Here is an 18261-nt window from a genome sequence, read left to right as displayed (position 1 = left end):
GAACATCTGGTTAAAAATGCATATTTGGCCTTACGGTGTTCATGGCTGAGCCAGGTCAGCTTCCACTGTATGTCAAATGATCTGCCGAGTTAAACGGGGCGGACCTGATCTCAGTGTTTACTGAGCAGATAGTTACTGTCAGGTGAAACAGGCAGCTCTCTGCAGCATTATGGAGTGTAGCAACAACCCGGTGCTTTGAATACCAATGTAAGTTTGTTTTCTCGTTGAAGGGAGCCGGCGCAGACCACATACACGTACAGTGGCTACTAAAAGATGATTTGTAGATCAGTCTTGCAGCTGTGCTAGGTTAGCATTAGCATGCTAGGTTGCTAGCACAGATTCGCCACAGATTTTTTTTTGGGTGACGCGGCGGTAATTTAACTATTTCGCGCATGGCTACTTTAGGCTAAGGGTGCTACCCCTTAATAGTGACTGTTTTCTGTCTGGTGACAAGTGTCCAAAGAATGTACTCGGGTTAAGCTTTTACACACTGTTGGCTAGCTGATAAAGTTCAGCTACGTGCTAATTGACTCTGTAACTACTTTGCTGTTACTTAGCAGCGTTAGCACTGTGAGGCTATCTGTGAACATTAGCACACAACTAGGCTTTATTTTTTGCATAGCAAATGTTTATTCACTTTTTCACGATGATAGACAGTTTCGATATTACTGGACACAGCCACTCGGTGAATGAAGCCTTTCCAGAAGCAAATTATTGTGGTGTATTGAATCTCTTCCTCTTTGACAGCATCTGATAGCAGATAAGGAGAAGCCAGACCCATGTCCAAGATTTGGGTGTGAACAACTTGGGACACAATGTCTCTCGTATTGACATCCTTCCTTCTCATTTTTCTGCTGGGGATTGTGTTGTTTTGTGTCATTTTCAGGTAAGATATGTGTGGTTTACACATATATGATTTCTAACACAGTTAAGAAGATGTCACCATTGAAGTGAAAATGACTTAAAGTCCTCACTTCAGGAATTTCCAAGGACTGTGTCCAATTATTCTGCTCTTGTCTTTTGCTTCCAGATGGCTCATCTGCACCCTGGCCGTGCGACTTTTCCAGTCTGCACTGAATGCTGATCTCAAGATCAAATCAGTCGGGCTGTTTTCTGTCCAAGGAGTTAGTATCCAGTTTCACCCCCAACATACTCTGGTAAGACAACCTCTGTTTACATGACATTTATCCCATGAGCTCATGCAATTTGGACGCTCCCATGTCCCGCAAGTACATGTCTGTTTCAGTAATGGCCACACCTTATTTTAAGTTGCGCGTTTCCATATATCGTTTTGTTATACCTTGCCATAACTTTAACTTTTCTTCCAACAGGAAATTGACAGAATATGGATTTCAAGTAAACTCCTAAATCAAGATTTACCGTGAGTTGTCAGATTTAGTCAGGGCAGCTTTTCAGCAAGTAATTAACAGATGCTAAGAACATTACAATAAGAATATAAAAAAAAGATACTGGACTCTTGGCCACGTTTGTTTTTCAGGAGATATCTGGCATTGTGCGTTGGTGACACTCGAATTAGGTTTGACTTGCAAGCCCCTCTGGGACCGCTGATAAAGAAGAGCCATGGAAAGAAGTCAAGGAAGCCTTCAGTCAGCCCCACAACGCTCCACTTTCTGTCACAAGTATGAAGGGTCACACGAGGTCAACGCTACTGTCTGTATTGATTTGTTGGTAGCATCTCACTTTCTGCCTTTTGCTTACAGCTGCTGTCATTCCATGTCAGCTCAATCAATGTGATGGTGTTAAACCTGGCGCTGTCAGAATCGCTGTGGCACATGACCATCGCAGGTATCACCTTGTTACTTGACCACCAGAGTAAAAGGTAAGTCGTTTTCTGTTTGTTGTTTCGTTCCAACAGCAAAGTACATGAAACATTAGAGAAATGTTCAACATGTTTGCTGCATATTTTTTGGCAGATTGGCGTGGAACTTCTCCGTTGGGCAGCTAACCAGTAAAGTGCTCAAAAGCAGCCAGTTGGTGAGTTGATATACGGTGACTGAAATGTAAACTCGAAAATAGATGTGTGTGACTGACGTGCTCTTTGTTTTAGGACATATGTTTGGCAGAATTGGCCCTGAGCCTGCTGCTGTCTGGGGATGTGAGTCTACCAGAGATGAAGCCAGGTCGTTTGTCCCTGAGCGTGAGGACGGTTATAGCAGAGCTGCACGAGGGGCTGTTCCTCAGCCAACTCCTGCTGTCCCCCGTCTCCCACAAGAAGCAAGATCGTGATGTATCTGGTGAGCAGGGTTTAAACTCTTAAACAAAAAAAAACAAAAAAACCGAGAATCAAAATAATAAGATACGCTTGTGAAAACATGTCAGTCTTGGGTTTTAATCCCGAGAACTGATGAAAAATCTGTTTATTTTCCTCTGCCTCCTGTTGTAACCTGGAATCCAAATGGTGCTGTCTTCTTTCTCTATTTTATGCCTCTGTGTTCAGTGTTGATATAGTTGGATATTCTAAGCAAACATTTTAAATATTGCTTAAAAAAAGAAAGTGCATATGAGGCACGTTTCCATAACCTGATTTGCAAAAAAAATTAATTCCATTGTCTTTTCAGTCATGTAAGCTGGATTTTGATTTGTCAGAATTTATTTGCAAAGGCTGTTTTTGTGTCACCACACGCTCAAAAACTCTATAAAAAGGCAAACATGACGGTCAGTTTACCATGATTTGATATAGATGGTGCAATAATCCAGGCCAAGTAAGTGAGTTAGTTTCAACAACGCTAAGGTGGTAAATGAATTAAGAATGCCAGACTTGACTGCCATCATTTCTAGTTGCACTAATAGTAGTTTTCCATCAGCTTATTTAGTTTATTCTGAAACGACTGAATGCTCTCCATCATCTGTGTTATTTTTAGCTGCTCTGTTAAACAGCTAGAAAATGTGGGTAAGATCACATCACAGGGCTCTGCTGCTTTGATCTCCCCAGTCAAATTCAAGTACATGTTATGTAATTATCACCAAAAAATTAAAAAAAAAAAATTTTAAATGTTGAAAATGATTTGAATTGACATTAGGTAAGAAGTGTGCCCCCGCCCCTTTTTTTTTTTTTTTTTTTTTTTGACATATGTATCTGGTTTTGCACATATTTACCTGATTTTTAAGAAAAAATTTGAAACATGAATTTGAAACCGCTGCTGTTTTCTTTTCAGAGGGTGAAAACGCTGAATTCCTCCAGACTGAGGCCGTTGAACGGTTTCATCAGCTGATTCCACACAAAGTCAATGTGGAATTTGATAATACAAATGTAACCCTGTCCATGCACAGCCAGAACCGGTGAGTCAACACTTTGCACTCGGGTGGTTATATACTCTAAGGAACCATTGCCTTGAATTTGGTTTCATTTTGAACCCTTTTGTTTCTTTTAGATTCTGCTGATAGCAGCCAAGGTGTTTCTGCTGTTTGCAAATTGTTTTATAATTATTTTAATCTGTTAATCTTTATATTCACATTTTAGTATTTCTTCTTTCATCTTTTATGTTGCGTTCTTGTTTTATTTAAATTCTTATTTTGTAAAAGACACAAAGGGTTGCTTGTGTTGGTAAAGTGCTGTATAAATGGAGTTGAGTTGATAACTATCTGTACAGACACCTGAACTGGACTCTGAAGTCTTTAAAGATCTGCTATGGACATGACAGTGAGCAGCTTCCTCTGAAAAGCTTCACTCCTGAGCTGAGCTTCCCTCAGAGCAGCCTGGAGCTCCTTCTTGAGGGTTAGTTTTACAGCCGGCCACCGGATTTAGTGCAGAGTTGGCGGTAAAAAGCTGTGAATGAAATGTTCTCTTTCATTCTGTTTTTATTTTTATTTTTTTCGATTTGCAGATGGACTTCTTCTTTCTCAGAGCAGGCAGAGAATCCTTTGTCTGAACACTCTCAAGACAGTTCTGCAGGTGAGGGAGATGGTTTATAGTCTGGTCAAAGTTCATCAACACAAGGTGTTCTTGACAAACTTCAGCAAAATTTTGTTCAGTCATCTTCTTGCGCTTTTTCATGCTCGTTGTATGTTTGTCTCCCCTCTCGTGTACCCTCACCCTTTCTCTTGCTCTCTCATTGGCAGTTTCTCCTCACTTATAACTCTTCTCATGCCAGCTCTTCCACAATATCTGCTTGCCCATATAGCGGGAACAGTTTGCCTTGATCTCGGCTGTTTGCGTGCAACCTCCAGAATTTAGCTGCAACATGAAAATCGGGCTTAAAGTCCTTAAAGAAGATGAACCTGGCTTAAGTCTTAATTGTTTTGTCTGTGTCTCTGACGTCTTTGTACATATAGGTTACATCAATTGACATCTCAGGATCATTCGTTGTCAACACTTGCATCATCCACTACCGTCACCAGGAGTTCTCCCATTGGTTAAATCTGTTTCCATGGGAACAGCTAGTCCACAGGAAGGAAACACACAGGAAAAGGCAAGTTGCAAAAACAGAACACCGTAGCTTTTGTTTGCAGTGTTGGTAAGCACATGTTTTATAAGAACTTCTTTAAATGTTTACAGGATTAATTAGAAGATTTCCCTCTGAGAGGTCACCACTTTACTTTAAGGGAACCTTGACTAATACCACTTATACCCTTAATATATTCTAATTACCTTCTCATACTCTCATACATACACCCTGGCTATTAGACAGTGACTGAAACTGTACAAATCTCACAGTTGTAATTGTTCGTTGTTGAATTTAACACTGTTCATAAACAATTTGAACTGGAATCAAACAAAGTTCCCATGAGTCTTTGCACTAACCAGAGTGAAACTATCCTGAGTTAAAGTCACCACAGCTGATACCAGAAGGTGGAGCTCCCCCGTTAGCATTGAAAGTCACCTCTTGCACAGACACAACAGACTTTACTCCACTCTCAGCTTTCCTCCTCTCTGGTCTTCTTCTTCTTGGTGTACAATTCAAATAATGTCTTCAGCCTTGTCTTCATCTTCCACTGCGGTGAAAATAATGTCCTAATACCTTGTCCTACCCTCTCTTCCTTATCCATGTTTGTCCATCATTCACTGTATTTATGTTTTTTTTTTCCATTACCTTATTTTGTTGTGTAGTCCATTAGATTATTTGCCCGCCCTCCTTTTCCTCAGGCGCCTCCCTCACCTGGATGCTCCAGTGATGATCACATCCTCTGTGTCCAACGTCAATGTGTCTGTTCAGCTAGGAGACACCACACCTTTTGCTCTTGGCTTCATTTCTGCTAGTGCAGGTAAGTGCTGCACCTTTACATGCACACAACAAGGCTGGTGAACGTCATATACTTTTGTTTGTATGTTTCCTAATGAAAATACTGCGGCTATAAGATTCTATCACTGTGTTAAGCAGTAGTACTCAATGTTCTTACGTTACATCCTGTGCTTCTCATTAAGATACATTTTCATTGTGTGAATCATAGTTTTAGATAAAGTCTTTCTTCAGGGTACCTTTTTAAATGTTTCACATGAACTTAGCCTGCTTTCACCACAGTTTAATCTTATTCAGACTGATTTAAGTCACTCTACCGGAACAATTTTAAACCTTTTACCTCAGAGTAGCATTGTAATGTGAATGCATCCTCTTTGTGTCTGTAGAACTGCAGCATTTACTCGACCTTAAAGTTGAAAGAGAGAGTTCAGATACCCAGAATCTGCACCAACGGGCTTCATTGTCCCTGGACAACTTCTGGTGGAGAGTTGGACAGGGGTCTCATATCCAACAGGCACCCCACCCTCCTGGTAAACATGTGTGGGGTGAAGCACTAATTCTAGACTCCCTCAGTCTTCAGGTAGGACCACAAATAAAATATGTTTTATTGTACATGCAGTGATGCTTGAGATTGTTTTTCACACACAGTTACTTCCTAATAACAACCTGCTTTGCTTGTGGGCTTATCATAAAGTGATCCCATCCAGTTGTTTCTGAAGACCTAGTAGAAGTGTGTGATGGTCTGTTTCTTTGGAGAAACACCCATAACCATGATTGTAATCAGATTGTTTCTTTTTATATTGGTGTGTTCAGGACATTTTTAGGTTGTAGGATTTGAGGAGATGGTGTGTAGACATCCTCTCGTTTACTGATATTATTCCACGCAGCATGCCTTTACAAATGCCAGCTTTTCCAACTACAGATTACATCATTACTATTGAGAACTTGCAACTTCAAATGAGAGAAATGTCTCTGCTTTGTGAGCTCGTTAGTCGTACTTTTTTGTCATGTATTCTTAATCACCTCTTCCTCCAGGGGAGTTTCAACCGACCCCATGAGGAGTCAAGCAGCCAGTCTCCAAGTCTGAGCATGGAGTCCAATCTGAAGGGCCTTCAAGTGGAGCTTTCAGAGACCTGCGCTCTGTGTCTGTCCCGCCTGCTGTCCCTCATGAATGTTACTCGTGACACGGAGCCACAGCTGTCAGATGGAGCAGCAGCGTCTCCCTCCAGTGACAAAACTGTCCAGCCGATCTCCTCCTCACAGCTGCACCTGCTCTTTAAGATGGACTGCTGTCTGGAGGATGTGAATGTCTTCACACTCTCTAACGTGGCAGGTTGGATGTTTGGCAGTGAAAATGTTGTTTATGACGTATTGGTATAGTGCAGCACATAATCATTTGACTGAAATGCACTTTAATTTCTTTGGTAGGCTTTCTTGAAAACTTCCGATACAAATGTTATTTCTGCAGAGCTGACTACATTTGCAGGGTTGATTACAGTGACCAGAAGATTTATTAGCAAACACTGATAACTACTCGAGTCTTCTTTGAACAAATATGCCAAACAGAATGTAGTGTCAGCATTTGAACAGTGAAAATTTGTTCTTAGTTGACACTCAATCACTTCATGTTTTGGACAGTTTGTCAAACAAATTGAGGAATTTGAAGATGTGCACTTTGGCTTGAGGAGAATGCAGGGGCATTTTTTTTTTTTAACCTATTGATGGATCTATCCCTTGAGGGAGTAATTAGCAGCTGCTTTGATAGAACGAATGATAAATACATTTATCACACATTTGTGTCTATATTACTTTGTAGGCCCAAAGAACATAATACGAAAGATTCTCCACTGTGACAGTCTAGCATCATCTTCATCCATTGTCTTTCATTTTTCATGTGTTCTCTTTAGGAGCTGTGGCTTTGAGGATGGACACTGTCAGAGTCCTGAGCTCTGCTGAGAGCTCCAGAGTGTCTTTACAGGGGTTGAGCTTGTGTGCTCTTACGACTGTCACAGAGAACATGGAAACATGTTGCCCTGCCTCCCAAACCCCCAACCCTGTCCTCCAGCTCACCACAATAACCATCTGGTACCATATCACCACCCACACCTTACAGGTAATCATATCTTTATTTTTTTCTGAACACAGAAAAATGCTGTGTAATTGTGATATTTTAGCTGTATCTGTTTCATTTAACAGGTTGAGTGTGAAGAGCAGTTTACTGTCGAGTGGACGCCATCAGACCACATGATCTTATATCAGCACGTGACTGAAGCTGAGGCTTGTTGGTGTATGCTTTGTGGAGAGACGGTAAAGGACAAGCCCGTCACATCATTGGACAGTGAAGCTGTGTCCGGTCAGAGCAGAGGCCTGTCTATCCGAGTTGAAATGGGCTCTACTCGTTTAACAGCCCACGTCAGTGAGCAAAACTACATTTTGCTGCACACCGACTCCCTCACAGTCGCAAAGCACACTGATTCCATGCACATACACTCCCCTTTGCTTGTCTTCAACTTTGACGGCAACAACATTGTCTCATTTAACGGATTAGATGTTGAGATGAATTCTGAGCTGACTGAGATGCACCTGCAAAGAGACTCATTCCCCTTCCTCACCACTCCTCACAACCTTGTCTGGGTCTTCACTTGCCCGTCTGTGGCAGTCGAGTTCCCCTACCAATACAATTTCTCGAACACTTTTGACATGGCCATTAGCGTGCAGAAGTGGTTGAAAACTCTCCATTCTCCCAGCAAGCCATCTGCAGCCCAAAGTCTGCCTCCTGACTTTGTTTTCAAAATCAGCCAATTCTCATTTGTCTTCTTGGATGACATGTTTGAAATCAAGCTGCGAGACAACTATGAGCTGATGAAAGATGAAAGCAAAGAAAGCGCGAAGCGCCTGCAGCTTCTGGATAAGAAGGTGGCAGATCTGCGAAAGCAGCATGGAGAACTTCTGCCTGCCAGAAAGATAGAAGAGCTTTACAGTTCACTGGAGAAAAAGCACATTGAGATCTACATCCAGCGCTCACGGCGCCTCTATGCAAACACTCCCATGAGGAAGTCTCTGCTGACCTGGACTGTGTCAGACTTGGAGCTTGTGGTTCTGGCTGATCAATGTCTTCATGGGCCAGAGAGAGTCAGAGAGCAGCTGAGAGACATTGACCGGGTCAGTCCTTTCCCCAGAGATGGACTCCCTCTGGTAGTCCAGTGGTGTCGCGCTTTCCAGTTCAAACTGTCTGCATTTCTGGGTAAGCCAAGACTCAACTGGGAAGAAAAAAAATTAGAACGGCTGTATAATTTAACTTAACAGAACAAATGCACAGTAATTAATTTATTTTTATTTTTTACCACCTTTGCTTTGTGCCAGTGAGGATTCGTGATTACCCTCGTTACCTCTTTGAGATCCGAGAATGGGAATTGTCGGGGCGTCTGATTGGGACGGAGCAGGACGGACAGGCAAGAGCTCATCGCAAAATGACCATCCCACTTGGTTCCCCTTGGGGAGATGTAACAGTCCACAGAAATATGCCACCACTCAAGTTCTACTATGACGTTAAATGTAAGCTATGGCCTTTGTTTTAGCTTCCCTTGCATCATCAATGCTGTTATTTAATATAAGAAGATATTATTTTGTTGCACTTTTGTAGTATAATTTGTGCTCTGAAACACAAAGTCAAAACAATAACATAGTTTCTTAATAAGAAAATGTATTTTTAATCAGCATTTTATGACGAGTAGTTTTATGACAGCTTATGTTGCTTAAATGTTCTTTTAATGTTTACATTTAACAATGAAGCTACTCTTTTTCAGCCAACATCTCTCTGTACACCATTGTGTGGGGGCCTTGTTGGGACCCTGCCTGGACTCTGATTGGGCAGTCGGTCGACCTGTTGACCAAACCCACAGTTGATCCTTCACCTCCTCTGGCCTGGTGGGACAAAAGCCGTCTCCTTCTACACGGACGCTGGGTCATGAACATCGATCATGCAAATCTGCATCAGCTGGCTACAGAGGTAAATCAAACTTTGCTCCTGTAAACGCCTCATGTGCTAGATCTGTACAGAGAAACTTTTAGCAAGTTTATAGTTGTGGCAGTTTATCTTTTTAGAACATCAGTCAAAACGAAAAGTGTATCAAAACAATTTTCATCTATTTCTAAATAATCTTAATCTCTATCATTCATTAACTTGAGTCTGCATTGTTGTAGGACCCCTACAACACTACAGAAAACTTGCACTGGGAATGGAACAAGCTGAACTTTGACTGGAACCCTGGGCAGTTTGTTTTTAAAGGGAATTTGGATGTAAATGTCAGGACAGCATCAAAGTAAGCTCTGATACTTAGACTTAAAAAGGTAATGGTATTTGTAGACAACAGTTTAATAATAAAAGTCCCTGTTTTCCATATTAGGTATGACGATATCTGTTTTCTACACCTTCCCAACCTGTGTATGACCCTTGACCTCCAATGGCTCTGCCATGGCAACCCCCATGACCACCATGCTGTGATGCTCTGCTGTGCAGAGAACATTGGAGATGTGACTTCAGGACAGCCTCACGACTCTTACAGAGCCTTTCGCTCTGAGAATCTCAACCTCTCCATCACCATGGATCTTAACCAGCTTTGTGGCACTGGTTTGTGCAACTATTTTAGATCTAACTCAGCTAAACCAATCCAGCTGAAAGCTAATTAATATACATGGGTACCTGTTTTTCTTTAGACACATTTCTGTTTTTCCTTGCAGAACCTTCCCAGCCCAGAATCCTGCTGTACAGCAGTACTCTGCGCTGGATGCAGAACTTCTGGGCCACCTGGACGAGTGTATCTCGACCAATCTGCAGAGGCACGCTCTTCCACAGCCTCAGGCCGGTCCGCAAGAAGCTTGGTCAGCACTACAAACAGATGTCTTACACAGCCGCTTTCCCTCAACTACAAGTAAACGTTTTTTTGTTTTTCTTTAAGCTCCACTCCATTAACAGCCTTTTAAAAGCCTGCTTGATGGTTTTACCATTTAATTTAGATTTGGCAAAACAGTGCTGCATGTGCTTGATTTTTGTCCTCTTGATTTCTTCATCTGCATTTTGTGTCCATTATTCCACGTATCTCCAAAGGTGCATTACTGGGCCTCCTTCGCCCAGCAGAGAGGAATCCAAGTGGAGTGCAACAAAGGTCACGTCTTTACTCGTGGGGCGCAGAGACTTATTCCACAGGGTAGAAAGCATGATTTATTAAAGCATCTTATTCCTATTTGCTCATGGCTTAGATTCCCCAAATCATATGAAGCAGTGAGCTTTTCTTTTTTTTTTTTTTTTTTTTAATGTTAATCCGGATTTGTCTTTTTCAGCTGGTACTGTGATGAGGAGGCTGATTTCTGAATGGAATGTGACTCAGATGGTGAGTGAACTCTCTCAGGTGACAGTTCACCTGATGGCCTCCACCTGGGATGAGACAGCTGACCACCAGATGAATGCTCAGGTGAAGAAGACTCATCTGCTCAGCCTGTCATCCCTTAGCTACCAGAGACAGAGCATCCGCATGGAGGAGGTAAAGGCCAGAGGCCTAAAGTTGGAGTTGTAAAGTTGCAGATCTATTTTAACTGTACCAGAATCAATAAATAAGATATTTTTCAATGTTTGCTTATAGGAAGTGAACTCTAAGGATGAAACTAATGCCTCTTACACTCACAAACTGCGCCTGGTGGACCTTCGTGCTTCCTGGACAACCACGAACAGAAACATAGCCTTCGGGCTGTATGACGGTTATAAAAAAGCATCTGTACTGAAGAGGAATCTCTCCACCGAAGCATTGAAGGGTCTGAGGATCGACACACAGCTGCAGACCAAGAAGCTCAAACGCTCTCCTTCCAACTACTCCCCTACTACCACTCCTGCCACACGAGTCGTGCCCATTGTCAATCGAGCCGAAAAAAGTCACCATGAAGGTGAGGATTCCTAGCAAGGAACAAAAAAAAAACAAAAACCTAGTTTTAAGATCCACTAAATTGTTATTTTTCATCTTACTTTTTTAGGGACATCGATGCTGCAGAAGCTGATTGAGGAAACAGACAAGTTTGTGGTGTTTTCTGAGGAGGACTCCGGCGTGAGCGACCAGCTGTGCGGCATCGCAGCCTGCCAGACCGATGATGTGTATAACCGCAACTGGTTTATTGAATTGGTCAACTGTCAGGTAACTTAATCGATAATAGCCATTTTAGCCGAACATTAAATTTCCGGTAATCTAAATTTCTGTTTTATGGAAATAAAATCCATAATGAAAGGATCTCATGTTTTAAGAAGGTGGGCTGTAAAATCATGCAGTAAGTGCTGATGAAGTCCAGCTCTGCAGATGGACTCAATAAATATACAATGAAAGCAGATGATCTGAGTTATTTTGGTGTTTAAATCTGTTTCGCTTTACCCAGATGATGCTGCGTGGCACAGAGACAGCGGGCTGCGTGCTGGTGTCCGCAGCTAAAGCTCAGCTGCTGCAGTGTGAGCACCACCCTGCCTGGTACAACGACACGCTGAAGCAGAAGACCACGTGGACGTGTCTGCTGGATGGCATGCAGTACTTTGCCACCATGGAGCTCAACCCTTCCGAGCAGGAGGACAGGCAGCTGTGGCTGGAGGTAGGTTTAGTTCTCACCTGTAGGTACTGGGTATTACATTACATTACATTACATTAAGGTAATTTTGCAGACGCTTTTATCCAAAGCGACTTACAATAAGTGTGTTCAACATCGGTAGACAAAAGAACTTCAGGTCACAAGAAATCATAAGTGCATTTCCTTCCAAAACCAAACAGCTAAAAGCATAACTAGCGCTAGAGTAAGTGCAATAAGTTAGGTACCTAGACAAATGGGAAAGAAAAGACAATTTAGAGAACATTGATGGTTCTTAACAACTTTTGGCAACATGCACAGAGATATTTGATTTTAAGAGGTTGTGATAGCCATTCTCAATATGTTTAAAGGTTTAAGGAAAGCAATTAGCAGATTAACAGCCAATGACATGCCTGCAAGCTGAAAACATGTTTGTGTAGATTTTTCAACTAGTTAGCCACTACACACAAGCTTTGATCGATATTTTTCCTTTTCTTTTTGTTGTGTTCAGGTAAAAAACATAGAGGAGCACAGGCAGCGTAACCTGGACTCAGTGCTGGAGCTGATGGAGAGTGGCCAGGCGGTAGGAGGAATGGTTAGCACTACAACAGGTGTGGAAGTACTAAAATTCTTCTTCCTACAATGTGTTTAAAACAAAAATGTACATGACGACACTGACCACATTGCTGTAAAAACACCTGCCTTCAAGCAGAAACGAATGCTGTACTGTACTGTACTGTGCACTGTATAGAGAAAAGCTGTTGCATCAAATGTTTTCTCTTTTTCAGTTTATCTTGTGTACACATTAAGTGATTCTGATTTACAGTTGCACTTTCTGTCCGATGACCGTAGATTGGAACCAGCCTGCCCAGGTGAATGAGTCTCAGCAGGTTCAGCGTATCATCTCACGCTGCAGCTGCCGGATGCACTACATCAGTTACAGTCATGATATCAACCCAGAGCTGGCCACACAGATCAAACCTCCAGAGCTGAGGGACAACCACGAGAAAGAGGACCTGCTGAAAAAACAGGCTGGTATGTCTGATCGCCTGATGACCCACGTCAAGTGTGGTGAAAGGAAATCTTACTCCAGGTCTTACATGGACCTGAGATTTTCACAAAACTTTTAAGAGTGCTACTGTGCTTTTGTTTTTCTTTCTTAAGGGGCTGTGGACACTTTCACTCTCATCCACCATGACCTCGAGATATCAACTAACCCTGTTCAATACGCCATGATCCTGGACATTGTCAACAACCTGTTATTACACGTGGAGCCCAGACGAAAGGTAGTCGGCATCGGCTAACGAAGGATCACCGATTACAAAAGATTGCCTTGTACATCTAAATGTTTCATCTTTGCCCCTCCCCCGTGTTTTCACCTTCTGTGTGGTGTGTTCAGGAGCACAGTGAGAAAAAGCAGCGTGTGCGCTTCCAGTTGGAAATTTCCAGCAACCCCGAGGAGCAGCGCAGCAGCATCTTGCATCTGCAGGAGGCGGTCAGGCAACACCTCGCTCAGATTAGACGTCTCGAGAAACAGATTTACTCCAACATTAGGGTGAGCCACACAATGTTTTAACGGACTGTGATTAACTCTAATTTTCTGTACTTTTTTCAAGTAAGACAATTATCCTGTTGCCAATGATTTTCAGTCCAGTTCTTGTATCATTTGGCCTACTTGAGCTTTTTTATCCAATTCCCCTTCCTTAAGAACAGCTTTTAGGCCCGACACTTCTTCTTTTGTCCTCCATATGTCCAGTTTCCTCAAACTTTTCTAAGGATGCACTGCACACCTAGCTCTTTAGCAACCACCTTTTTGTTGTAGATATACTGTTTCATAGATGCAGCTAAATAAATTTGGACAAATTATGTGTTACAGGCTCAAATGGAGGAGCTAATCGGAGACGAGATGATGGAGATTAACTTTAGATTGCAGAACCAGCTGAACCAGGAGAAGAACGACATGCAGATGAAGAGTGAAGAGCTCAACATCCTCATCAGGTCTCACCTGAGCTGTGATGCACATCCAGTAATGAAAAGACGAGGCACCCAATTAAAAATGAATGTCTTCTCTGGTCCAGGTGCTTTAAAGATTTCCAGCTGCAGCGGGCAAACAAGCTGGAGCTGCGTAAGCCTCCAGAGGATGTGAGCGTGGTGAGGAGGACAGAGATCTACTTTGCGCAGGCCCGCTGGTGTTTGACCGAAGAGGACGGACAGCTTGGTATCGCTGAGCTAGAGCTGCAGAGATTCATGTACAGTAAGGTGAGCTTTGACTAGTAATGCACCCAGACTTCGAAAACAATCCTTTCTACCTCTCCCTGTAGCTTCAAAATCTTCAGACAGATTGTATATAATGCTCTCCTTTTGAGAGTACAAGATCTCTCACTCCTGTATGGTAAATGTTGACCACTTTTTCCTCCAGCTGAACAAGTCTGACGACACAGCAGAACATCTTTTGGAGCTTGGGTGGTTCACAATGAACAACCTGCTGCCAAATGCAGCTTACAAGGTAAATAAACTGGCCTGATTTGACCAATTCAGTTTAAATGATAAACTTTCTTAGTTTTGGGTTTCTCGCCCTTTATGGCATGCCAAGTTTGATATTTACATAATGTTTTCCGCTTAAACCCAATGAGAATTTTAACACTGCATCTCTAGACAATGAAATTCTTCCCAAACACATTTTAGAGATCAATGCTCAGGAAAGTTGTCAACCTGTGTTAACTTATTTATGCTTGGTTTCCTCCGTGCAGCGTTTGAGGGTATGTACACTGCTGGGACAGTTACAACACTGTGATGTCTGTGTTGACTCCATCTTGTTTGTCCAGATGGGGTCATACAATGGCTCTTTCATATTCTGTGTTGCATGCAAACTCAAGGATGCAGACATGCATGTATGGCTGGCGAGTGTTTCAAGTTCATTTAACCTGAAGGTGTTATCCCTGCTGTGCTCATATCATCAGTGACATGTGCTGTGTTCATTTTCCAACCAAGTATTACGGGAGCTTTATTTTCGGTAACAGTAAACCTCTCTTCTTTTCTAGGTTGTGCTTCGTCCTCAGAGTAACTGCCAGTCAGGACGCCAGTTTGCTCTGCGTATCTTCAGCAAAGTGCGCCCCCCTGTGGGAGGGATCTCTGTGAAGGAACACTTTGAGGTGAACTATATTGCATGCAGCCACCTTGAAACCTGCGTATAAAGTTTTGTTGGATACTTTTTTTTTTAATAATAACCGTTTCCATCATCAGGTGAACGTGGTGCCTCTCACCATCCAGCTCATGTACCAGTTCTTCAAACGCATGATGGGATTTTTCTTCCCAGGAAGAAATGTCGAAGAAGAGGAGGTCGCTGATGAGGAGGACAAGTTTAGATTGGTTACTACTGGTATGTTTTTGTAAAATGAATGCGGTTAGATGAGTAGCACTTTCTGTGTGACCACCATTCTGCATTTTATAGCAAAAAACAATCAATAGTTTCCATTTTCTCTGACAAACGCGTGGAATTGAATTGCACGTGTGTCACATCATCCCTCTTAGATGTGACCTTGAGAAATGTGTGTGTGTGGGAGACTCAGTGGGAGTATAGGGTGTAGTCTGCGGAGTCACTCAGGGGCCAGAGCGCTGATGCCAGTCTGGTCTCTGTCACAGGTATCCCTGTGAAGCCCCGGCCGTTGTCAGAAGACACCATGGGTGCTATGGGCCCCAGTAAAAGTGTCACCCAAGGACTGAACCGCAGTGCCGGGGTCAGGAGGTCATTCAGGAAACCTCCAGAGGTGGGGAGGCCTTTTGTGTCAGCCCAGATATTCAGGAACTCACTGTAAGACAGAGTAATGAGTGTTGTGTAATTTCCTCCCTCAGCATCCCGTTGATGACATCGATAAGATGAAGGAGCGAGCTGCTATGAATAACTCCTTCATCTACATCAAGATTCCCCAAGTGCCTTTATGTGTCAGCTACAAGGTGGGCTCCCGCACATGACCGCTGTTACTCAACCCTGCCAGTCGCTGTTCAAATAGTTTCTTTCAGTATGCAACATACAAGCACTGGACACTATATTCTGCAATTAGATCTGTATATATCTGCAATTCATAAGGTGAAAACCCTCACATAGATGTCCTAAGTAAAAGAGAATTTAACTTAAAATGAATGAACAGAGAGGGGAGCCTACCCCAACTGTCAGTAGGCAGGAGGCGGGGTCCGCCCTGGTCAGGTCACCAGTCCTACATACATATATGAGTAGTGTTATTATTAACAAGAACATATATTGTTGTTATGCGTAGTATGTTGTTATGTTATCTTAGTAAACAGAACCGCCGACAGCACCTGTCAACATCCTCTGCAAAATGAGGTTTATAAATTGAGTTGTAAACGGCAGCTGTGAACACTGCTCTGTCCAGCGTATGGGACAGCCTTCACAAATGCAACTGTATTAAAACATTAAACAGCAGGAAAGCAAGGTATACCGAGCTCATGTTCTTCCAGTTCTGCCTCAATTTCTAATCCACGATGAAGCTCAGTTTCTAATTGTTTTTAATTAAGCAGACTTTTGTGTTTACAAATCTTCTGCTTCATGTAGCTGCATTTCAATAGCTTTTGTTTACAAAAAGCAAACTTAAATATATCCTCATCATCAAACTGCTCACAGTCAGAAGTACTGTCATTTAGCTGCTGAAGAGCCCGGAGTTGGTGGAGCCTGAAACAGTTTAAAGAGAAAACATTTGACTTCCTTCTGTTAGGACACGGCCAAATCAATGTGTATTTTGCTCTTTAACTTCTAGATGAGTAAATGCGTGAAAAAGGTTGCTGAATAACTTATTCTGCAACTTCTCTCTGTTCCCAAGTACCTTTTTATTTTTATTTTTAAAGGTTTACTTTGAAATGTCTCCTTAGGGAGAAAAGAGCAGTGTGGACTGGAAAGACCTGAACCTGGTCCTGCCTTGTTTGGAGTACCATAACAATACGTGGACGTGGCTCGACTTTGCCATGGCTGTGAAAAGGGACAGCCGCAAAGCACTCGTCGCTCAGGTACACAAATTTTTCAAGTTTTTAAACTTTGTAAAAAGCTATTTTCCTATTTGAAGGCAAATGTGTTTTTTTTGTTTTCTGGACATTAATCTTATACTTAGATGCCGACTGTGCGCTCTCAGGGGTTTTAATGGAGGAGAAAATGGACACCTTTGCTCCGACATCATAATATTTCTTCTATCTAAACTGGTCCTCTTTGCTTCCTGTGGCTCAGATGATAAAGGAGAAGCTGCGTCTGAAGCCGGCTTCGGGCTCAGACGTGCGGGGGAAAGTGTCTGAAGGGAAGTCGGACAACAGCCTGCAGCAGCAGGAGGAAGATGAAAAGGCACGACTCCTCATCGGCCTCAGCACCGCAGACAAGAGCTCCGGCAAGAAGAGCATCTTCAGTCGACGCAAGTGAAACGAAGAGCCACAACTCAACTGGATGAGCCTCAGCGGCAGCTGTGTGTTAGGGCTCAAAACATCACTCCAGCTTTTTGAGTCGCAATAGAAAAAGAGGGAAGCGTTTCGTGTAGTTTCGGGAATACCTTACTGTATCAAATGAGCCTGCTGAAGTTAATTTTAAACCGTTACTCCTGCTGTGTCTCTGATTGGACTCCCTGCAAAGTCTCCAAACGACTCCAGGATCAGCAGGGCGCCATTATGACCAAATATGTCATTTAGTTTATTTTGTGTGCCATTAAAACAACACTTAGCATTTCATGAACTCTGCAACTCGGGAAATAATTACCACTGTGGTTGCAGTGAATGTAGCGAGGAAGATTTCCAGTGTGTAGCTAGCACTTCACTGCTCAACCTTCCTCCGCTTCTGCTGATGCACGAACGAGAACAGTTCTTCCTGCTGGCTCGGGAACCCGCGGAATATCACAAGTCTCGTAGAATAAACTGGAAGCACCTTTACCGCAGACGGCTGTAAGAATTAGATGATTAAATGCTACAGATGAATATATCAGGATATGTTTTATCATTTCAGGAAGTTGATCTTGGCTGCATGACTGTCGCTCTGACAGGACGGCCTTCTCCTGCAACAGATTTTAGATTTGCTGCATCCCTCAGTGTGCTGCTTTACTGTACCTCACCTCAGTGCAATTGATTAAGAAAAGCAGCAAGTGTTGTAAGATGTGACACTTGGTGGTATCGTGGCAAAAGAAATGTTGCAGCTAATGTGTGTTTTTTGTAATTTTAACACTAAAGCACTTTTTATGCGAAGTCTTTTTGATATTTTTGTAACCACACGGTCCTTTTCAGTTGGCTCACTTGTGTAACAGCTTCTCACATTTCGCCCACTTAACGTTTCAATTAAACGGTCACATTTCAGCAGCTGCCTCCACTTCTATCCGCTCTGTGGCTTTTTGTTTTTCCGTCAATAAAAGTGTTAACGCCTCTCTGTGTGTCTATGGCTCCGCGTTTGTTGCTGAACAGAGGGATGATTGATCTTCGATCTGAC

General features: G+C 42.6%; 1 protein-coding gene across 2 annotated transcripts; it reads left to right on the top strand.

Moving 5' to 3' along the window:
• The first annotated feature begins 106 nt into the window (after window positions 1-106).
• Window positions 107-18201, top strand: LOC142388183 (bridge-like lipid transfer protein family member 2). Of its 2 annotated transcripts, none has more exons than XM_075473165.1 (40): window positions 107-207; window positions 748-886; window positions 1031-1157; window positions 1332-1381; window positions 1499-1640; window positions 1722-1840; window positions 1935-1995; window positions 2069-2255; window positions 3177-3300; window positions 3612-3736; window positions 3846-3913; window positions 4294-4430; window positions 5105-5223; window positions 5585-5778; window positions 6234-6531; window positions 7106-7311; window positions 7395-8442; window positions 8562-8753; window positions 9005-9207; window positions 9402-9520; window positions 9605-9828; window positions 9939-10129; window positions 10306-10405; window positions 10539-10738; window positions 10838-11135; window positions 11223-11380; window positions 11616-11822; window positions 12307-12406; window positions 12648-12830; window positions 12960-13081; window positions 13195-13350; window positions 13672-13793; window positions 13874-14054; window positions 14215-14301; window positions 14837-14947; window positions 15039-15174; window positions 15438-15562; window positions 15648-15749; window positions 16680-16814; window positions 17029-18201. In XM_075473165.1, exons 2-40 carry the CDS (start codon window positions 816-818, stop codon window positions 17212-17214), a joined length of 6714 nt encoding a protein of 2237 aa, XP_075329280.1. In that variant the 5' UTR covers window positions 107-207; window positions 748-815; the 3' UTR covers window positions 17215-18201. The 2 variants fall into 2 exon arrangements, with proteins under 2 accessions (XP_075329280.1, XP_075329279.1); XM_075473164.1 differs by having other exon boundaries at window positions 5069-5223.
• Window positions 18202-18261: the final 60 nt, after the last annotated feature.

Source organism: Odontesthes bonariensis, chromosome 9, assembly GCF_027942865.1.
Source record: "Odontesthes bonariensis isolate fOdoBon6 chromosome 9, fOdoBon6.hap1, whole genome shotgun sequence".
Lineage (NCBI taxonomy): Eukaryota > Metazoa > Chordata > Actinopteri > Atheriniformes > Atherinopsidae > Odontesthes > Odontesthes bonariensis.
Note: the sequence above shows the minus strand (reverse complement) of the source record. Positions and strands in the feature narration are given on the sequence as shown.